This window comes from Natator depressus, chromosome 6 (genome assembly GCF_965152275.1).
Source record: "Natator depressus isolate rNatDep1 chromosome 6, rNatDep2.hap1, whole genome shotgun sequence".
Lineage (NCBI taxonomy): Eukaryota > Metazoa > Chordata > Testudines > Cheloniidae > Natator > Natator depressus.
The window spans coordinates 67,801,817-67,823,533 of NC_134239.1; the positions used below are offsets into that span (position 1 = coordinate 67,801,817).

The 21,717-nt window shown below is 45.7% G+C and overlaps 1 protein-coding gene across 3 annotated transcripts in view; it reads left to right on the plus strand.

Annotated features, from left to right (window-relative positions):
* Positions 1–7,472, plus strand: part of PTGR2 (prostaglandin reductase 2) — a 28,649-nt gene extending 21,177 nt beyond the window's left edge. For all 3 annotated transcript variants that reach the window (XM_074955623.1, XM_074955622.1, XM_074955625.1), the window contains exons 6-10: positions 944–1,153; positions 2,682–2,803; positions 5,329–5,416; positions 6,349–6,388; positions 7,374–7,472. In XM_074955623.1, coding sequence (XP_074811724.1) covers positions 944–1,153; positions 2,682–2,803; positions 5,329–5,416; positions 6,349–6,388; positions 7,374–7,438 — 525 coding nt within the window. In that variant the 3' untranslated portion in view covers positions 7,439–7,472. The remainder of the gene's footprint in view (positions 1–943; positions 1,154–2,681; positions 2,804–5,328; positions 5,417–6,348; positions 6,389–7,373) is intronic.
* The last annotated feature ends 14,245 nt before the right edge of the window (positions 7,473–21,717 follow it).

Here is a 21,717-nt window from a genome sequence, read left to right on the forward strand (position 1 = left end):
TATTTTGTTACTGGCTTGAAAGTAAACAAACTGATTTACTGCATAGTAGTCTGTCCCCAACTTCTAATTGCCTACCTGTTTTAGTTAATACACTGATTTTCATTTTGAAAAATATTTTTCCAGATTTTTGTAGTGTTTAGTTGTCCATCTTATGGACTTTGGAACGTTATGATAAGGTACATTCTTACCAAATGTTGTGTGCAAGGCTGCTGGAGTATGGATGTGTTCACCCCTGCATTAGGATGATATGGCCAGTGAAAAGCATAGTAAATACTTTCATGTGTTGCTTTGGATGACATTACATAAGAATGGCCAAACTGGGTCAGATCAATAGTCCATCTAGTCCGGTATCCTGTCTTTTGACAGTGGCCGAAGCCAGATGCTTCAGAGAGAATGAACAGAACAGGGCAATTATTGAATGATCCGTCCCCTGTTGTCCAGAGGCTTAGGGACACCGAGAGCATGGCAATCAGAGGCTTAGGGACACCGAGAGCATGGAGTTGTGTCCCTGACCATCCTGGTTAACAGCCGTTGATGGACCTATCCTATCCTTTCCTATCCATTTTTTATATTTTATTGGTATACAGTTCTCTAAAAAGGTAGTAATATTATTTATCCTCCCAAGCTTTCCTGAGTAAGGTATATACACAGCATCCAACAAGTAAACTTAAAACAAGTCCAATTCAAACACAAACTGTTACACCACAGCATTTGAACAAATACATAAAATCAGAGTATATTTACATTTTGATTTTCCAGTCTTTTTACTGGAGACCCAATTACTGGAGGGGAAATGGTGCTTGATATTTGGCAGTCTTAAATTGTATTCAGCCCCTAAAGTACTGGTGTCTGTAATTCTGCTGCTTAAAATTCTAGTGATTACAGGGTACTGAAATGTGGGCAAATTGATGGCCTCACTGTTTTGTTTATGGTGTTTTTGCAGATTGGCCGCCTAGAGGGCTGCTCGAGAGTGGTAGGAATCTGTGGTACAGATGAGAAGTGCTCCATTTTGGTCTCAGAAATGGGGTTTGATGCGGCTATCAATTACAAAAAGGGGAATGTGGCAGAGCAGCTGCATGAACTCTGCCCAGCTGGCGTGGATGTTTACTTTGATAATGTTGGTGGAGACATCAGTGATGCAGTTATAAATCAGGTGCCTATACCAGCTGTCCTGTTTATACCCCTGCCGCCTCCCAAATTCTTCATGCATCTTTTGGAATGAGTGTAATATAAACCAGCCTGCATTAATTGCTGAAAGATAGGAAAACCTTCCCTTCCCACGTGTACCTGACATACTGAATGTGATTGAGTCAAACTGTCCAAACATCAGAGACATAAGCCTATCATGCTGGACTGGCCTGATGGCCTAGCAGTAGCCATTTTGCATTGTGATGCAGGAGTCCTGAGTTTGATTTCTACTTCTGGTGTCTTACTCCCCTAACCAGCAGGGACAAGGTAGTACCTTAGCAACGGTGCCTGTCTGAGAGGGCAATTACTGTTGTTTTTCAACTTTGATAATCTCTAGCTGGTTAAGGAGTAACATTGCTGGGCTCTAGTGAGGGTCCTAACCAATCCTCTCTGGTAGTATCACCAGAGTTGGAGGTGGGAAGGGGAGAAAATAGGGACACTTGTCAAGACCTTAGCGAGACAGTCAATGAAACTCTTCTCAGGAAAACCCTTATCATGATAATCCAGATCATCAGCTGAATGAGGTTTACTCAGTTTGTTTTCCCACCTCCTGAAAACATCACTTGGAGTTCCTGGGAAGGGGGGGAAATGGATTATCATTCTTACTCAAGCTTTACTAGTAGTAATATTTACTAGAAGAATACTTTCAGAGTATTTGGGCAATCTGAATGCTGCCAGGGTCAATCAAGGAAATAGTTGGGGAGAGTTAATTACAGTTGTTAAATCACTCCTGATACCCACTGTTCCCTTACTGCATATTATGCATTTCCAGGAATCTGTGACTCCTGTCAGCCCTTGAGAGCAGGTACCCTCTGGGACTTGGTGGGCCAGCAACAGGAGTCAGAGATCTCCCATTTTTTGTTGAGGCTATTCTACTGCTGGACTAGAGAGCAGGAAAGTGCCTTTTTTTTTTTTTTTTTTTTTTTTTTTTAGTTTAAAACTTGGAATGTGACAAGGAAGTGTAATGTACTGCACTTCACATATATAAGTGGTTGAGGGGACTCATATTTTCATGAGTGAGAGACTACATTGACACGGTCTGTCTTACTCCTATTTCACAAATTAAAAGAATAGAATAGAAAACTCACATTTATTAATTGTGTAAGACTGCAAAACAGATACATGGAATGGTTTTTATTTTTCATTACACAGCTGAGTATTTGCACTGTTTCTCTTTCTACAGTAAACATCCTCACTCAGTAAAGTAACAATCCCTCATATTTGTTACCCAGTTAACACCTTGTTGAATTGTACATGTACAGTGGTCTTATCCTCCTACTACTGCACTGTTTTTAAACCACCTGCTATGTCGTTACAAGCTGAATGACCACATGTATACAATTCTTCTCCCAATCTCTTCTTCTAAGGAAAATGACTTTGAGCAATATACTTGTTGCATGGTTACCGTATATAGTCTAATTAACTTCTAATAGGCTTGTGTCTTTTTGAGGGCAAAGAAAGTAGTATTTCTCATTTTGTGTTGTCTCAAACAGATGAATCAGAACAGCCATATCATCCTATGTGGACAGATTTCCCAGTATAATAAAGATGTACCTTATCCTCCCCCACTGCCTCCTGCAGTAGAAGAAATACAGAAAGCAAGGAATATCACAAGGTATATTTCTCCTTCCCCACCAGCTTCATGGTGCACTGATCACACAAATTCACATGTGTTGAATTTACATTATCAGTATATTTGATCTCAGGAGAGGGACTCTGGATCCACTGTAGGCATTTTTATGGTAACACTGTGGATTACTGAAACAGAGGGAAGGACTTGGTGATTCTGTGTTTTACAGCTGTTTGTATTATAAACATTTGGTGAGGAGGCCACTAAATGGGCAGAAGGGACACTGAGAATTGTGACTTCAGGTGGTACTAACAGCAGAATAGTACTAATAGCAGAATTAAAAGCATTTTAATTGGCTGATATATGCCTTACCTGTGGTCACTTTCTTTATTCTTTGGCTGTCTGTCAGTCTTTTTAATATGGGGAAGGTTCTGTTAACAGATGTTTTGTAGCAAGTGTCTTGTCTCTGAGTGTAGTTGTGTGTGAGGAGAGAAAATTAAGTAGAATCCTTCTTCGAAGGTATTGTGATCACTGCATCTTCCACTTTTTAAGTTACTCTTTTTAATACTAATTTTCTTTATTAGGGAAGAGGATATCAAATATGACACACTATATATAGGAAAAAGATTCCTGAATGTAAATTAATGTGGGCTCTCAGTCAGGCTTACACTAAAATAAGACTGCAAAGACCAAACTCTACTAGTGCTCAAGGTCCCCTCTATACCCACCCCATAATCACAGGAAATTAATAGTGTTTGATATGCCTACCTGATCCTATAGGATGGTCCCTGCTAGGACAATCCAGAACAGATGACGACTGCATCAGGTCTAACTTTTTCAGTCTTTTGTTGACCACTTCCAATCCTTTAATGGATCACTCCCATCTTATCCCACTAAATCTCCACATTCCTTGAAGCATTCTACACCTGAACAAGCTTCAGAAATAAACAGTGTATATATTGGTTTGAGATCCACTGCTCTCACCTTAAGCATTAATTACAGTTGTATACTGCACTGAAGTCAGTGCTTTAACGTGGCTGTGTAGTCGCAGCAGCAGCGCTGGGAGAAAGTTCTCCCAGCGCTGTAAAAAAACCCACCTGCACGAGGGGAGTAGCTACCAGTGCTGGGAGCACGGCTCCTAGCGCTGGTGCACTATCTACACTGCCACTTTACAGCGCTGAAACTTGCAGCGCTTGGGGGGGGGGGGGTGTTTTTTCACACCCCTGAGTGAGAAAGTTGCAGCAATGTAAAGTGGCAGTGTAGACAAGGCCTAACAAACTTCAGAGTTAAAGGCAGTAGAGAATTGGGCCTTCAGGTAATCCTGTCAGTGTGTCACAGCCAGTCAGCACTGGTATCACTGCTGTTTCTTCTGATTACCACAGCAGCTATGACATGAGATGCAAAATTGTGGGGGCCAGAAAGCTAATATGACCTCATCATCTAGCTTTTTTGTTTCCACTTGGGGTGAGGGGGGGAAAAAAGTGTAAAAAAAAAAATTACCTGCATTTTAGTGTCACATATTAAGCTGATCTCTCTAGTACAGGGGTGGGCAAACTTTTTGGCCCGAGGGCCAAGTCTGGGTATGGAAATTGTATGGTCGGCCATGAATGCTCACGAAATTGGGGGTTGGGGTACGGGAGGGGGTGAGGGCTCCAGCTGGGGGGTGCAGACTCTGGGGTGGGGCCAGAAATGAGGAGTTCAGGGTGCACGAGGAGGCTCCAGGCTGGGGCAGAGAGTTGGGGTGCAAGGGCATGGGGGTGAGGGCTCCAGCTGGAGATGCTGGCTCTGGGGTGGGAGTGCAGGAGGGTGCTCTGGACTGGGACTGAGGAGTTTGGAGGATGGGAGTGGGTCAGGGGTACAGGCTCTGGGTGGCGCTTACCTCAAGCAGCTCCTGGAAGCAGCAGCATGTCCCATCTCCGGCTCCTACGCAGAGGCACGGCCAGGCGGCTCTGCGCGCTCCCACCATCCACAGACGCCATCCTTGCAGCTCCCATTGGGCTTGGTTCCCAGCCAATGGGAGCTGCGGGGGTCGTGCTTAGGGCAGGGGCAGCATGCAGAATCCCCTGGCTGCTCCTACATGTAGGAGCTGGAGGGGGGACATGCCGCTGCTTCCAGGAGCCGCACGGAGCGACAGCACGCGCAGAGTGGGGCAAGCCCCTCAGCCCGCTCCCTGGCTGGAGTGCTGGAATGGGGCAAGTCCTGGACCTTGCTCCCCGGCGGGAGCTCGGGGCCAGATTAAAATATCTGAAGGGCCGAATACGGCCCCTGGCCCACAGTTTGCCAACCCCTGCTCTAATAGCACTCCTTGGCTTCTAGTCCTCCTTTCAATACTGTTTGAAATACAGGCAGGATTATTTGTCTGAGACCACATTGTTTCATCTAAAGCTTTCATTGTACAGAATTGTATAAGCAAGCTTGCCCAGCAGCTGACTGAACTACATCTAACTATAGCTAATGCTACTAAATCTTGTTACATTTGCCCATAAAACTGAAAAGATTTCAAAGGCTTTTGAAATATATTGAGCAGCCACTCTAGTTATTAAATCATCATCCATTCTTTTCTTTCACAGGGAGAGGTTTCTGGTATTGAACTATATGGACAAACAAGAAGGTAGTATTCTACAGCTCTGTCAGTGGATCAAAGAGGGGAAACTGAAGGTAGGAACTGAACCTTTATATTTTATTGATAGGCATGAGCCTTCTTTCAGGAAGACTAATTTCTTTGTCCATATCAAAATCACTTTGACTGCAGTGCCTCACTTTGGAGAGGGAAGTGATAACACACTTGAAGGTTTCAGAGGAGCAGCCGTGTTAGTCCGTATGCGCAAAAAGAAAAGGAGTACTTGTGGCACCTTAGAGACTAACAAATTTATTTGCGCATAAGCTTTCGTGAGCTACAGCTCACTTCATCGGACGCATGCAGTGGAAAATACAGTGGGGAGATTTTATATACACAGAGAACATGAAACAATGGGTGTTACCATACACGCTGTAACGAGAGTGATCAGGTAAGGTGAGCTATTACCAGCAGGAGAGAAGGCTTTTTTTCATAGCAGCACTGTTTTAGAAAGGGCAATATAGCTACTGAGAATTTAGTTTTACAGCAATAGAACTGGGTCCTTTAGAAGCAAACATAACTGATGCCTAGATTCTACCATTCTCAGAGAAAGCCAGATCCTAGTTTTTTGACATGAGGGTCCTAATCCAGACTTGAAAAGTCACTCTATTACTTTATGGTGGGTAAGTGCCCCCGTCCAGATCTTTTCTCCTGAGGCCTACTGATGTTATGTGGTCCCCCAACTGACGTGCTCATCCTCCCTGAACTTCACATTCATGTATACCCAGAGCTGCAGTAATGTTCTATCTTTCATTTAAAGGATTTATTAGCCTACAGGTTTAAAATAATCTACTTGAACAATATAGCTACTTTCATCGTGACCAAAGGGCAAGGTCCAAAAGGTAGCACCTTCCCCTGTGGAGTAAAAGGATGCCTTTAAAATCTTTGGTCAGTACTATGGCAATTTCATGGCCCCTTTCAGATAGACACTGATTTTGGAGGGAAAACTAACAAGACTTATTTTTATTGACAGGTCAAAGAGACTGTGGTAAAAGGCCTGGAAAACATTGGGGGTAAGATGTTGAATTATTTTCTAGCATAATCTTCGCTGAAATATAGTTACAATACAGCTTTCTCTCTCCTTTCCTCTTCCCCCGGTTCAGATGTTTGTCTCTCTCCTAGAACATGGTTTTAAAATTATTTGCCTAAAAAAGGTCAAAATGTCACTTCAAGAGAGGTAAAATAGCCTGCAGCCAGTGGCTAAAAACCACAAGAAACAGTAAAAACAAAACAAAAGGGGCTTTATACATCCAAGCTATAAAGCTAAAGAACGAGCTCATTCAAGCATTCAAAACAAGCATTCTTACAGCAGGTAACAGCACAACTTAAGTAATGCTTTAGTCCCGCAGAGTCAGAGGAAAACTCCTGGGAACAAAATATTAGGTAAATCATAAAGGTTGGGTTTAATTTTGAACCATTAGCTTACTGTACTTCATGGATTTGTTTTAAAGGGAGTTGGCTAACTGAACAGCCATATTTAATATTCAGTTTACCCATGCTTTACTTTTTATGTAAAGTTTTCATGTTTATTTCTGAAGCAATAAATATTTTATAAGCTGCCTCTTCACCCCATGGTCAAAGCTTTAAATAAAAGCCTTTGCTGTAGGCTCGCCAGGTATATGCCCTCCTGTTGTGTCTGCACTGCATTTTGTCTGCATGGCATATCCTAACAACAGTGCATACAATAATTAAAAATGAACCGTGATTGTTGTAAACAAAGGTCTGATCAGGCATTTTAAATGTTAAAACTAATTTAAAGTCTTATTTAAATTGCCTTTGGCAACTTGTTGCGTTCTAACATTATGGTATCTTAACTTCCTGTGTTGCAGGGGAATCTATATGTTAAGTCCAAAATTTGATTTCTCTTTACATTGTTATAATCCAGTAAGGGAGGCTCTCAGGATCTTATCTAATAGTTTTGCTTTAAAAAAAATTGTACTACATAAATGTTTAATTGGTATTATTCTAATAATATGTATTATTCTTATTCTCTTATAGGGGCTTTCCAGTCCATGATGACTGGAGGCAACACTGGAAAACAGATAGTGCTAATTTCTGAATAAAAATCTTTGCCTCTTCATGTGAGCGTGGCCCAAAAGATAAAATAAACTTGACTCTTTATCTTGAATGCTGAACAAGCATTATTTTATTTAAATTAATCTTCCCTTTTGTTACAGCAGGCACCAACAACTAACAACAACCCCCCCCCCCCCAAACTTGGATAGCAGAGATTTTTAGAGGCAAGAGTACATTTGAAAAACTCTTCCACTGAGAAACTTAAATTTGTATCTGAAGCCAGGCTGTATAGTACCTGAAATACTTCCATTTCATAGCCTGAAACACTCTTCCACTGGTCCATTTAGTCCATTTCCTTACATAGTGGCATTTTACATCATGGATACAAGTCAAGACAACAGAGCATTATTATATGAATCCTAATTTATTCACACAGAAAGTGCCGGCCTTCAGTTTGTACACTGTGAGGGTTCCCTCCCCACTCTGAGGTACAGATGTGGGGACCCGCATGAAAGCCCCCTAAGCTTATTTCTACCAGCTTAGGTTAAAAACTTCCCAAGGCACAAATCCTTTGTCCTTGGACGGTATGCTGCCACCACCAAGTGATTTAGACAAAGAATCAGGGAAAGGACCACTTAGAGTTCCTATTCCCCCAAAATATCCCCCCCCCCCCCAAGCCCTTACACCCCTTTTCCTGGGGAGGCTTGAGAATAATCCCAACCAACTGGTTACAAAGTGAGCACAGATCAACCCCCCCTGGGTCTTAGGACACTGAAAAAATCAATCAGGTTCTTAAAAGAAGAATTTTATTATAAAGAAAAAAAGGTAAAAGAATCACCTCTGTAAAATCAGGATGGAAGATAACTTTACAGGGTAACAAAAGATTCAAAAACACAGCAGAACTCCCTCTAGGCTTAATTTCAAAGTTACAAAATACAGGAATAAACCTCCCTCTAGCAAAGGGAAAATTCACAAACTAAAACAAAAGATGATCTAACGCGCCTTGCCTTACTTACTCTTTTTGCAATACTGAGATTCATTTTAAGATGGTTTATAGGAGAAGGAGTTTTCTGACCTGACGCTTCTCTGCTTCCCAAGAGAACACCCTCACAAAGCCTTCCTGCCCCACCCAGATTTGAAAGTATCTTCTTTCCCCATTGGTCCTTTTGGTCAGGTGCCAAACAGGTTATTTGAGCTTCTCAACCCCTTACAGGTAAGGAGGAATTCTAGGCTACCCTTAGCTGTATGGTTATGACATACACCACTGTGAGTTTCATCAGGGATAAATGCAGCCTTAGATTTAACATTATGCTTAATGTTCATTAACTCCTATTTGTTTTTCAGGATTAAAAGAGGGAAAAAATAAAAGGCTTCTTATCAGAGTTCTGCATATTGAATGATGAGATACAGATCAGCAAACTCTACATTTAGCATCAGCATTTAGCAATGCTGCCTGCTGTCATAGGGCTGCTTAGACCTAGGAGAAATAGTTAATCAAAGGAGAGGTTGCCTGGCAATGAACTCACCAAGTAGAGGTCTCTGTTCACCTGAGGAGGCTAATCAGGAGGTCATCTGATAGAGGTGCTGGAAGATTATAAAAAGCAGAAGCTGTTCTGTTTGATCTCTCTCCTAAGCCTTCTTCCATCAGTGTAAGTTGAGGGAAACCTCTGCGGGAGCCAGAAAAGGCAAGGAGAGAGGACTCTACCTGCTTGAACACAGATGGTCTCCCATGGAAAGGGTGAGCTAGAGAAAGGGGAAATGCATGTAGGATTTATTTATTTTTCATATAGATCTGTGTAATTCTTGTGATTAAAGAGCAATAATCTGTTAGAACTCTAAGTAAGGTGCCTCTATGTTATATGCTGCACCTACCAAATGCCTCTTGAGAGAGCTAAACTGTGACCCACAAGGCTTACACCTTTGGTGGGATTCTGCGGCCAGGTGTGTTTAAGCTTACTGGGGTATTTTGGAGGGATCAGGACTGGATCTGGATGCCTAGGCAAGTGTATTGAGAGGCTATACTTCCATAAGGGGGTAACAAACCAAATTGGCGCCCAGGAAATATGCCAGAGAGGCCAAAGGAGGAAACTGTGCTACAACCTGGTGAGTCCTAGGGAAGCTTAAAACACTCAGGGATCGATAGGCTTTGATTTCCTTTCACATCAGTCTGATGCATGGCTGGCAGGGGGAGCCCAACCGGATCTATAACATACCGTTATTAATCCTTAAATGTATGATCTGTTTTTTGCTGTACTAGTCACACTAAAGATAGCTGGTGGGTTAGGTAGCAGTAGCTGACAATGAGTGATAGGCTTTTCTATGGTGTTCATCTCTATAGTATCTAACCACCCTCCAAACACTAACATACGTTTCCCTTATAACAATCCTGGCCTGAATAACAGGGATACAGATGAGCAATAGACGCTCAGAGATTCTGACTTACCCAAGATCATGTAGGAAGTTTGTGGTAGAGCTAGGAATGGCATGTAGATCTCCTGCATCCTAGTGCAGTGCCTATACAACAAGGCTGTCCTTCCTTGGAGTAGATGTGAGGAGCAGGTCATTGTGCCACCAGCATCACTCTAGATTCACACATGGAGGGGAACTTCTATATGTGCACCTACTCCTTTACCCTCCCCTCTCCCCTGCATGGAATGAGTTCAGCTGCTCCCACAGCACCATTCCCCAGGATCCCACTGCAGTTTGGGGATCCATTCAGGGGAAAGGAGCAGCGGTGAGAGGAAGAAACACATACATATCCCTGCCAAGGTTCTCCAGGCTAGGTGGTATAATTGTAAGCACAACCCAAAAGTTGCTGGAGATCATCCTCCTCAGAGCTACTAGCCCCTGCTTCCTGGCAAATGAGATCCCAACTTGCATCGTAGGTTTGCAGTGAGGAGATGGGACCTTCTAAGAGGAAAGAAAAGTCTTATGGGCCAGGAATGTCCCATATTTTATCTGGTTGTAACATCATGGCCTCAGTGGGAAGATGTACAGATCCTAAACTACACTTTAGAAATAACTGCTAGCAATTTCATATTGTCAGTATTGCCCAGTCAAATCCATCTATCCTTCATTCTGCATCACAAAAATGAAGGATGGACTTGACCCTGGAACACTGACAATTTGAAATTTCTAATGGCACATCCTAAAGACCACTGTTCAAGGAACAGGCCTGTATAAGGTTTCCAAAACCTGGTACATTTATTCTAAATAGGCTTTAGAAGTCTCAGTTTAAAAAAAAAAATCTTTAGAATTCACTATAATATCCATTTGCCAGCCGAACCAGTTATTAGTGTTGCCAAAAACCCAACAACATAAGAATAACATTTTTAATTTGAAAGCCAGAGAGGAAGTGCAACACAATAACAATTTTGTAAACAGAGAATTACAGATAGAAATTGAAAATGAAAACATTTGGGTTGAGTGGGTAGACAGACCTAGAAGCCTTCTCCTACCTGAGGTTTAACAGTGCCACAGATCTTAAAAAAAACAGGGCAGCAAAGCAGGTACCTTATGCAGTTCTTGAGTCTTGCAGATAGCCAGCTACATTTCCCACTGACACTGTAGCAACCTGCATGGATGGAGGAGATCAGAGTGCAGGAGGAAAGAGTTGGGAGGAGGGCAGGAGACACCAGGAGGCCAGCCTGTGTGCACATAGTTGGAATGCTAGCTGCAGTTACAGCATCTCTGCAAATAGTTCTTGTAATAAAGGGCTAATTTAGTTTTAGAAACACGGAGAAACAAGTTATTACCCTGCATGTGGTTAATGAAACAGACATGAGTGAAACTTCCAAAAGAGCACAAATTGGCTTTAATGTACAATATATCTTGCTGAATGGGAATCCTGATTCTTATGGTCAGGACCCAAATCAAATGCCCTGTTCCTATATAAACAAACCCCAATGAATAAATGTGACAGCATGACACCTTAGTCGTCAAGTCCTGACCACCAGTAAGAGTAATACCAGAATGTCCCTGCGGGGAAACTGATAGCAGCTGAGGCTAAATAGTTAATGGTCCTGAAAATTGCACCACTACTGCATTTTTGTGCAAGAGCTTTTAATAAATGCTACTAGTCTTTCTTACTTTGTTAGTGAGTTGAAATACCCAGTATCAGTTTTTAAATGGAAGTGGAAGGCTGTCTTACATGGTCATTTCTATGTAAGAGTTTAGTTTTGGATACATTACTGAGCGACTTCCACTTTTTTTTTCAAGCCATGGGCTTTTCCCATTTCTCCCCATTCTTAAGGATTTGCCTGTTTCTCCACAAATCTTCTAAGGTCCCATATATCAAGTAGACTGCCCTACAAATGAGAATTTTACATCTCTCCCTTCAGACCTCATTAGCATTGCCCCTAATTTAGCAACAGGCTTTGCTGCAAAGTCCTTCTTTCTCCTTAAGGCTGAAGATGGGTTGCTTTCACTGCATTCCCAAACTCTGCCAATATGGGATTGAGGAATTCCACACACATACACACACACCCCAGTAGCAAGCTGCCCTATCACCAGTCATCAGATACCCTAATCTATTCAAAATTCCTATTTTATTCAAAAAAGACTTCCACTAAGGAAACTGTCCTTTACATTTCTGTGGTGTAATTGTAGGAGAGAGACAACAATCACAATAAAAACCCCATTGAAATGCCATAAATGTCTTCATTCCATTTTTCTGCTTCAGAAGTGGAAGGCAAAAATAAATTGTAGCAAAATTATCTCTTTTTCCTGGTCCCAGAGCTGGATTTGTTTGTCCAAAGTACAAGGCTTATATTTATGAACTATGTTTGCCTTAAGGCTGTTTCCACAGAGTAAGCTGTTTATCTGGCACTGTGTGAGCTGACACATCTTATGGCAATAACATTCCTCTGAGAGTCATTTTTTCACACATGAGATAAAATATAAAACAGAAACTCCCCTGTACTATTTGCTTCACAGCAGCTGCTTAGTAATCTACCCAAGTCACCACCCTATCAATGGGTGATGAAGTGAGGGGTGACCCAATGTGAGATCATGCTGCAGTACTGAACCTTTCCTTTCTAAAAAGAGGTTTGGGTGCAGTAATATTTCTGCAGTTTGCTAACCTATAAAGATGCTACTAGACACAAATGGCTAAAGAAGGAAAAACCAAAGAAATGGAAGACTGAAGGAAATCTCAACAGGGTACCACAGCTTGTCTGTGGGAGCCTGATAAAGAAGCGTGTGTGTGTATATATATATATATATATGTGTATATATGAATCCTGGTTCTCTTATTTTTAAACAGTACAAGGAAAAATGATTAAAGAAAGTGTCCTACATTACAAGCTATTAATACAAATCCAGATGTCTTTATTTTAATTGCATATGACTTACTCTATGTGTTTGCAGTATTGTTGTAGCCGTGTTGGTCTACATCTTTTATTAGTCCAACTTTGGTGAAAGAGACAAGCTTGTAAGCTACACGGAGCTCTTCCTCAGGTCTCTAACTTACATTAACTATGTGATTCTTCAGCAGCCACTTATTTTTGCATAGTCCAAGATGGGTCTCAGTTAATAAAGGATGAATTAGCACAGATATATAGGACAAATGCAGGACTCAGAGTTAATAATGGCAAAGGGCTGAGGATTTCTTCCATGTTGGTTTAACTTAGACTGCTGGTGGTGGTCTCTAAGCTCCCACTTAAGAGCAGAGGTATAAATTCAAAGTAGTCCTCCAGTCTGTCCACTACTTGTGAGGATATGTGAGTGATTAGGTTTGGGTTTGTTTCTTTGCACACTCCTTTCCTCCTCCATGTTAGTTCCTTCCTCCTCAGCCCTACTGGTGGCTCTGTAGTGCCAGACACCGTGAGTTCATGACTGGCACAGGAAGCCTGCAGCCTACACAGAGAAACTGTTTCTGCAGCAGGTATTAGCATTTGCCACAAGAGCAAAGATAGTTTTCAAAGAGCTGACCAATACTTTATTCCATACTTAATATTTAAAGTAAGGGGAAAGGCAGATGCAGGGTTACATAGTCTTACCCATTCCTAAATTGCTCTCCTCCATCTCCACTGCCATACTTCTCACATTAGTCAGGTTGTTTTCAAGTTGGGAAATGGTGCCTTATACAGTCCATAAACAGAAAAAGAACAGCAGCGGGGGAAGAAACCTATAAAAATCTATTATTGTTTTACACACAGATAGCATCACAATGCCCAGAAGAAAAGTGACATGAGCCAGTGTAAATTCCATAACCAGGAACTATTTAGCTAAAGGCTACTAGAAAACCTTGCCCTAGCCCAGGGGTGGGCAAAATTTTTGGCCTGAGGGCCACATTGGGGAATAGAAATAGTATGGCGGGCCATGAATGCTCATAAAATTGGGGTTGGTGTGCAGGAGGGGGTGAGGGCTCTGGTTGGGGCTGGGGATGAGGAGTTTGGGGTCTAGGAGGGTGCTCTGGGCTGGGACCAAGGGGATTGGAGGACAGGAGGGGGATCAGGGCTGGGGTGCGGGAAAGGATGCAGATTCTGGCAGGGGGTGCGGGCTCTGGGGTGGGGATGAGAGGTTTGGGGTGCAGGAGGGTGCTCTGGGATGGGATCGAGGGGTTTGGAGAGCAGAAGGGTGATCAGGGCTGGGGCAGGGGCATGAGGAGAGGCTCAGGGGTGCAGGCTCGGAGCAGCACTTACCTCAAGTGGTTCCCCAAAGCAGTGGCATGTCCCTTCTCTGGCTCCTACGCGTGGAGCGGCCCCCGACCCTGCTAGAGCGCTGGAAAAGGGCCATGCGGCTGCTTCCAGGAGCTGCATGGTGTGGCCCCCGACCCAGCGCACTGGCTGGAGCACCGGAGTGGGACCGAGCCGCATGGTGCAGCCCCCGACCCGGTGCTCTGGAGTGGGGCAAGCCCCAGACCCCGCTCCCCAGCAGGAGCTCGGGGGCTGGCTTAAAATGGCCCACGGGCCGTAGTTCACCCACCCCTGCCCTAGCCAGTTTAGGAAGGTCACAGCTGAGGGGGTTCCTCCTCTCCCATGAACTTGAGTACTGAGATGGGGAGGCCTCTTTGTGTTTCTATCAGTGAGTTTCCCTTCTGTGAACTGCACAAAGACAACAGCAGCTCTTCCTAAACCCATAGCATCTTCCAAAGTCTGCAGCGACAGAGCAAGGGCTTCGTGGGAGCCCTTGGCTCAGCCTCAGCTTCCCTTACAAAGGGCTTGATTCTGCCACCTTCTCACAGGGGCTTTGATTGCGCTATTCAAGGCATATTAGGTGGCAGAATCAGGCGCATAGCAGCTTTCCCTTTTCATCCTACGTACAGAGCCCTTGTTTCACCGATGTCCTCCTTCCCTATGTATTTTTTAATTTACCTCTAAGTTAACTGTACACATGGTGGAGATGGCCATTCTTCCCAAGCTTTTTGAGAGCATACACCATTTCAAAGGCTCAGCCATGTAAAACTAAACTAAGTTTTCACTGGAATGCTAACAGGTGAATGCTTCTCAATGAGGGCTATTTCCATTTTGAATTTCAACTTTCACATCCCACACACACACCCCACACTTACTTCAGATGCAGACTTTCTGCCTTTTTTTTTTTAAATTACACACATTCTGAGCTGAACTACTTCTGCTCAAATTTTCAAAAGAAATCTCTTCTTTATACCGAGACCAACCAAGGAAAATTTCAGTCAGAAAAGTGAACGTTCTGGAAATCTACCAGAAACTGAAAATAGACTGTTAGAATGGAGACAGTACTGCAGCCTTAACTATAGCCCTAAATACACAAATACTGCTTCAAGAGAGATTAGGACATAAAGAACATGGAGCATGTGTGACTGGGTTACATGATTGCCTCATGGATGTTTTTTTAACCAAATGTAACAGCTATAATATAATTCTATACATAACTCGTATGGGTATCAGGCATCCGTTTTTTGACTGGAACGCCTGGTCGAAAATGAACCCTAGTGGCTCCACCTGGGCCGCTAAAAGTACAGTTGGTGGCGCAACGGGTCTAAGCCAGGCTCCCTGCCTGCCCTGGCTCCACATGACTCCCGGAAGCAGCTGGCATGTTCCTGCAGCCCCTAGGCGCAGGGGCAGCTAGGGAGGCTTTGCACGCTGTCCCTGTCCCAACTGCTGGCTCTGCAGCTCCCATTGCCCGTGGTTCCCGGCCAATGGGAGCAGCACTTGTGGGCGTGGGCAGCGCGCAGAGCCCCCTGGTCCCTCCACCTAGGAGCCAGACATGCTGGCTGCTTCCGGGAGCCGCCTGAGGTAAGTGCCGCCTAGCCGGAGCCTGCACCCCTGAACTCCCTCCCACACCCCAACCCCCTGCCCCAGGTTGGAACCCCCTCTTGCACTCCAAAACACCGTCATCCCCGGCCTCGCCCCAGAGGCCACACCCCCAGCCAGAGCCTGTACCCTCTCCAGCACCCCGCTTCCCTGCCCAAGCCCCAAGCCCCCTCCCGCACCTAAACTCCAAATACAGTGAAGTTTCAAAGCTGTATTAAATCAATGTTCAGCTGTAAACTTTTGAAAGAACCACCATAACATTTTGTTCAGAGTTATGAACATTTCAGAATTATGAACAATCTCCATTCCCAAGGTGTTCATAACTCTGAGGTTCTACTGTAGTGCCATCTGATCTGCTATTGTTATGTAAAGGTTTGTTCACTGAAGAGAGTGGACAACACAGGTGACAAGTGGTGAAAATGAAAGAAGATTCTGCCCTGCCTTCGGCAGTTAGGCATTGTCTAAACACTAATGTTGTGCTACCTGAACTACACCAGTACAGTTCAAGCTGTACAATCCATAGCGTGGATGCAATTATATCAGGATAAAGAAGCCCTGTACAGATATTCCTATAGAGGAAGGGGAATAAGTTATGCTAGTAGAAAGTCCTTTTCTATTGATAGAATGAGTCAACAGTAGGGGTTGTACCTATTTAACTATTACAGTGCAAAAAAGCACACACCCCCCACAGCCAAAATAGTTAAACCTGCATAGAAAATATGCATAGACCAAGCCTTATTCTTATGAAGGGGAGTTTATATTATATTAAAAGATACAGAGTCAAATTGAAAGACACTAACATCTGAAAACGTTGTATCACCTAAGGTTACTGAGGCTACTTAGTGAGGAAAATTCTCCATTCAGAGTTTTTGTGCATTTGGCAGAACTTTATCTATAGTCCATTGACCAACAGAAAAGCCCCTTCATAAACAAATGGGAGCAGAAAAACCACCATACACACATTTTAAAAAAATTTAAAAAAAATTTTCAGGCAATACTATTTAAAAGGTGCTCTCATAAAAAGGTTTTTTTTTTTTTTAAAAAAAAGATCACTTTGAATTAACATTTTAATCCACAGTTCCAAATGCAAATTAATGATTATAAAGGGCCACGTTACCACCATTCCTCCCTGCTCCACAGTTATTGTATAAAAATCATAGAATATTGCAATTGAAACAGTCTCAGGAAAAAATGGGTTTGTCACAGCATGGTATTAATGCCTGCTGGGAATGTGTTAAGTCTTAACAGCATGTTTCCATAGTCTGTCCTTTGCTTTGCTCTCTTCCAGTACTTCTGTCCCCTCCTAATGAACAGCTTGGCAAGGATGTTCTTGACTTCAAAAGACTGTTGTATTCTCATGCCTGCCCCAAAACAGCCAAACAATATTATGTTGAAGGAAAAAAGAACTGTGTGTTACTGTGGCGGTCTATGACCCAACCCCGTCACACAAACAGGGGGTAGAGGACGGAAGTGCACTGCCTACGAATCCTCTCCCAGGCTTTCCAGATGACCAGGTCAGGATCTAAAGTTCAAAACACAGGTGATGGCCCCTAGGATTGGGACAGCAATAGAGCCGCCCTTGAGATGCGGGGCAGCGTGGCCTAGCAGCCCAAGTTCAATAGGGCCACCTTGCGCTTCTGGGCAGCATGGCCTAGCTGCCAGAGTTCAATAGAGCCACCCTTGGGATGCAGGGCAACATGGCCTAGCAGCTGGAGTTCATTTGGGGGGGGGGGGGAGGGCGCCCACCAAGGGGTGTGGCGGCCCAAGTAGAGGAGCCCAGGCCCACCCAACTCCACCAGGCCCCGACCCAGGGCCCTAAGAATCGCGGAGCAATTTGCCACTGACTCAGCACGGGAGGCTTCAGATTCTCCGTGGTCTGTTGTGCCGGTCGCCTCCTGTGGCTCCTCCAGTTGCAGGGCTTCAAGCTGGTCTGGGGAGGCTCTGGTTCCCGGCGTAGACAAGGGCGGTGGCTGGTCCTTTGCAGGAGCTTCCCAGATAGGTCCTTCCCCTGCAGCCTCCATCCCAGAATGAGCTGGGCTTCCTATCTTTATACTGCTAGAGCAGTTGGAGCATGCCCAGTCCCGCCTGGGAGGTGGGACTTCCGCTGTCAATAATATGGGCTTAACCCTGTCTGGGCTAGTGCGGGGTAAGCAGACCCTGTCACACACCATCCCCCTTAAGAAGGGCCCCCGAGGGTGGTCTGTCTCTTCTTCCTCCCCTTCCTGTCTAGAAAAAAAAAATCTGTGTTAACGTGGGTCTTACCTGGACGATGAAACACGCACAAGTCGTAGGGTTAGAGTGAGAGGTACCAGCACATAATCTGGGGGTTCATATCCTTCATGCTGTGCATCCACCTGAGGGGGGCATGGTCTGTGATTAATGTGAAGATGTTCCGCAGCAGGTAATAGTGTAGGGCATCAATAGCCCATTTCACGGCCAGAGCCTCTTTCTCTATTGTTGAGTAGTGTTGTTCCCGAGGAAATAATTTGCGACTCAGGTACCATACTGGGTGTTCTTCCCCCTCCAGCTCTTCGGAGATTAAGGCCCCTAAGCCCACTTCTGAGGCGTCTCTTTGGAGTATGAACTCCTTTGGAAAGTCAGGGTGTCACAAGACAGGTTCCTGTGTCAGTCGCTCTTTCAGAGCCTTGAAGGCCTCATCGCACTGGTCAGACCATCGCACCTGTCGCAGCTGAGAGTTCTTTGTCAGGTCCTAAAGGGGGGCGGCTATGGTTGCGAAGTCTGATATGAAAGGGCAATAGTACTCGGCCAGTCCCAAAAATTGGCATACGTGTTTATTCGTCTTGGGTGTGGGTGTATCCATAAGGGCTTGTTAATTAGGGGGTGCAATTTCCCTCCCCCTACTACGTACCTGAGGTATGTCACCTCTTCCTGCCTGAGATGGCACTTCGCCTGGTTGGCAGTGAGGCTGACTTCTCTAAGGGCCTGGAACACCCCAGCGAGGTGTCGCAGGTGGTCCTCCCAGTTACTACTGTAGACTATAATGTCATCTATATAGGCCACCGCATACTGATCGTGAGGCATCAAGATCTTATTCATCAGCCGTTAAAAATAGCTGCAGCTCCATGTAGCCCGAACAGCATGGTTACAAAGTGGAAGACACCGAATGGCATCGGAAAGGCCGTTTTTTCCCCGAGAGTTTGGTGTTAGGGAGATTTGCCAGTACCCTTTGGCTAAATCTAGGGTTGACAAATACCTTGATCCCCTGAGTCATTCTATGAGTTCTTCTATATGGGGCATTGGGTACGCATCAAACCGGGAGATAGCGTTGACCTTCTGGAAATCGATACAGAAATGAGTGGTCCCATGAGGGACCAGAATGATTGGGCTTCGCCATTCATTCTTCGACCACCCCCATGTCAATCATTGTATCCACTTCCTGTCGTACTGTGGCCCACATCTTCCTGGGTAGCAGTCTGTGGTTGTCCCTCACTCTCTGACCAGGTGTTGTCGCGATGTGATGGCTCATAAGGTTGGTTCATCCTGGGTGGGTTGATAGAACGTCAGGGAAGTCCCTTATGAGCTGCTGTATTTGCTCCTGCTGTGCAGGGGCAAGGCCTTCCCCAAGTGTAGCCAGCCTTGGATCTGGGGGTTCCCCCATTAGTGGTCCAAGTTCTGGGTCCAGGGTTGACAGGATGATGAACAAGGCCTTCCTGGCCTTCCAGGCCTTCAGAAGATTCACGTGATATGTATGGGTCTCCCTCCGTTGTCCTGGCAGTCAGTCTTCATAATCTACTGGCCCGACCCGCCGGGTTACCTCGTAAGGCCCCTGCCATTTGGCCAGGAGCTTTGACTCTGTGGAGGGCAACAAGAGCAACACGCAATCCCCCGGGTCAAAACTCTGCACCATGGTTCCCCTGTTATAGAACCGTTCTTGTGTCTTTTGGGCCTGCATCAGGTTCTCTTGGGCGAAAGCACCCAGGGCCTGGAGCTGCTGTCAGTGGACTAGCACATACTGGGTGATCCCGAGTACTTGTGTCTCCTGCGCCTCCCAATCTTCTCTCAGGAGGTCAAGGATCCCGCTGGGTTGCCTGCCATACAAGAGTTCAAAGGGGGAGAACCTGGTCGACACTTGGGGTACTTCCCTTATAGCGAACAGCAGGGCTGGCAATAGTGCATCCCAACAGCTGGGATGGGGTCCTCCTCCATGAATTTCCGCAACATGGACTTCAGGGTACTGTTAAAGCGCTCCACTAGACTGTCCGTTTGTGGGTGGTAGACCTACATCTGGAGTGTCCATATATTCAGGAGGCGGCACAGCTTTGCTATCAGTTTAGAGGATACGTTACTGCCCTGGTCAGTCAGAATTTCCGTGGGTATCCCGACCCTAGTGAAGACCATCACAAACTCGGCGTCAATCACCGGCACCATGGCTATTCGAAGGGGGACAGCTTTGGGATAACATGTCGCATAGTCCACGATCACTAAACTAAATTGATTCCCTGTCTTATTTCTTTCCAGGGGGCCAACCAGGTCCATCCCGATGCATTCGAAGGGTATGCCAACAACTGACCAGGGCATCAGGGATGCCCGGGGTACAACTTTCAGTCCAGCCCGCTGGCATTCCGGGCAAGATGCACAGTAGTCTCAGACCTCTTGATGAATGCCAGGCCAAACAAACCAGTGAGCCACCCTCTGGAGTGTCTTTTCCCGCCCCAGGTGTCCTGCCCAGGGATTTGCATGGGCTAACTGTAGGAGGCTTCGTTGCAACCTCCAGGGGACCAAAAGCTGACAGAGCAGCTCAAGTGTCTGTGGTTCCTGTACCCCCCAACGTAGGCAATCCTGACAGATCTCAAATCGGGGCCCCTGCGGAGGTCTCGAAGGTGCATCCCCCCCAAGCCTGGGGCGGTGGCCTGCTCCCAGGCCCTACTCAGGGTTGGGTCCTCTCTCTGCTCCTGTATGAAATCTAGATCTCATTCCAGCTCTGCCTGTGCGTCGTCCACGGATGGATACATCGTAGCGTGGGAGTTGGCAGCCGCCTTCTTAGCCGTAGACGTTCCTTCCCCGGGGTCTGACTCCAGTGTGTGTCCGAGTAGCCCCCTCCCTCAAGGCTAGCCCCTTCTGCTCACGGGACAGGCGGTTGATACTTCCGGAGGATATCCCTGAATTCTGGCCAGTCTCTCCCCAGCACTACGGGATAGGCCAATCTGGGGGCCACACCCATGTGGAGAACTTCTTCCTGGTGGCAAATCTCCATCCTCACCCAGGCTGTGGGATAAGGACAGATATCCCCATGGACACATTGTAAGTGCATCTGTTCACCAGAGAGTTTAAGGTCAGGGACCAGCCCCTCCCGTATGAGGGTCTGGCTACATCCCAAATCCATGAAGGCATTCGTGGTGGTCCCTTTGACCCATACGGGGACCAAGAACTTTCTCGGACCTCTTTTTCGAGCTTCTTGGCCAGTGACCCAGACTTGCACATAGCTGCAGTCAATGAATGGACATTCCTGCCGAAAATGCCCCTCTTGGCCACACTCCCCGCAGTGATCTCGGGCTTCCGTGGGCCCAGGGCCTTCTTTTGGTGAGCTTCGTCCCTCTTGTGGGTGCCAATCACTTTGAATCCAAGTTTGGGCGACCCAGTGTCTGGGTTTGGGGCTGGGGGGCTTAGTGAGCATGGGGTGGGCGATGGATGGGGGGTTCCCAGGCCTCCACTTCCCGTGTGTTTCCCTTGCCTGGCCCGTCCCTTCTGCCCAGGCTTCCAGATCCCCAGGGCGGTGCGTTGGCCCCCTCACCCGCCAGATAATCCTCCATCAGGCTCATGGCTGTGAATAAGGTCACTGGTCGGTGGTGTTGCACCCATTCTCTCCCTCCTGCTGGGAGGATCTGGGTGAACTGCTCTAGTGCCACCATCTTTGCCACCTGGGACCTGGTCAAGCCTTCCAGGTCCAACCATCTTCAACAGTGGTCCTGTACCCGTAGAGCCCTGGAGTGGGTGCGGGGGAGGGTACTGTTCTTTGCGGAGGTGCCAGCAGTAAGTCTTCGGGCTAATGCCGGTATGGTCTAATATGGCTGCTTTCATGCGGGGATACACCAAAGCCTCCCGGGGATCGAGATTACGGTAGGCAGTCT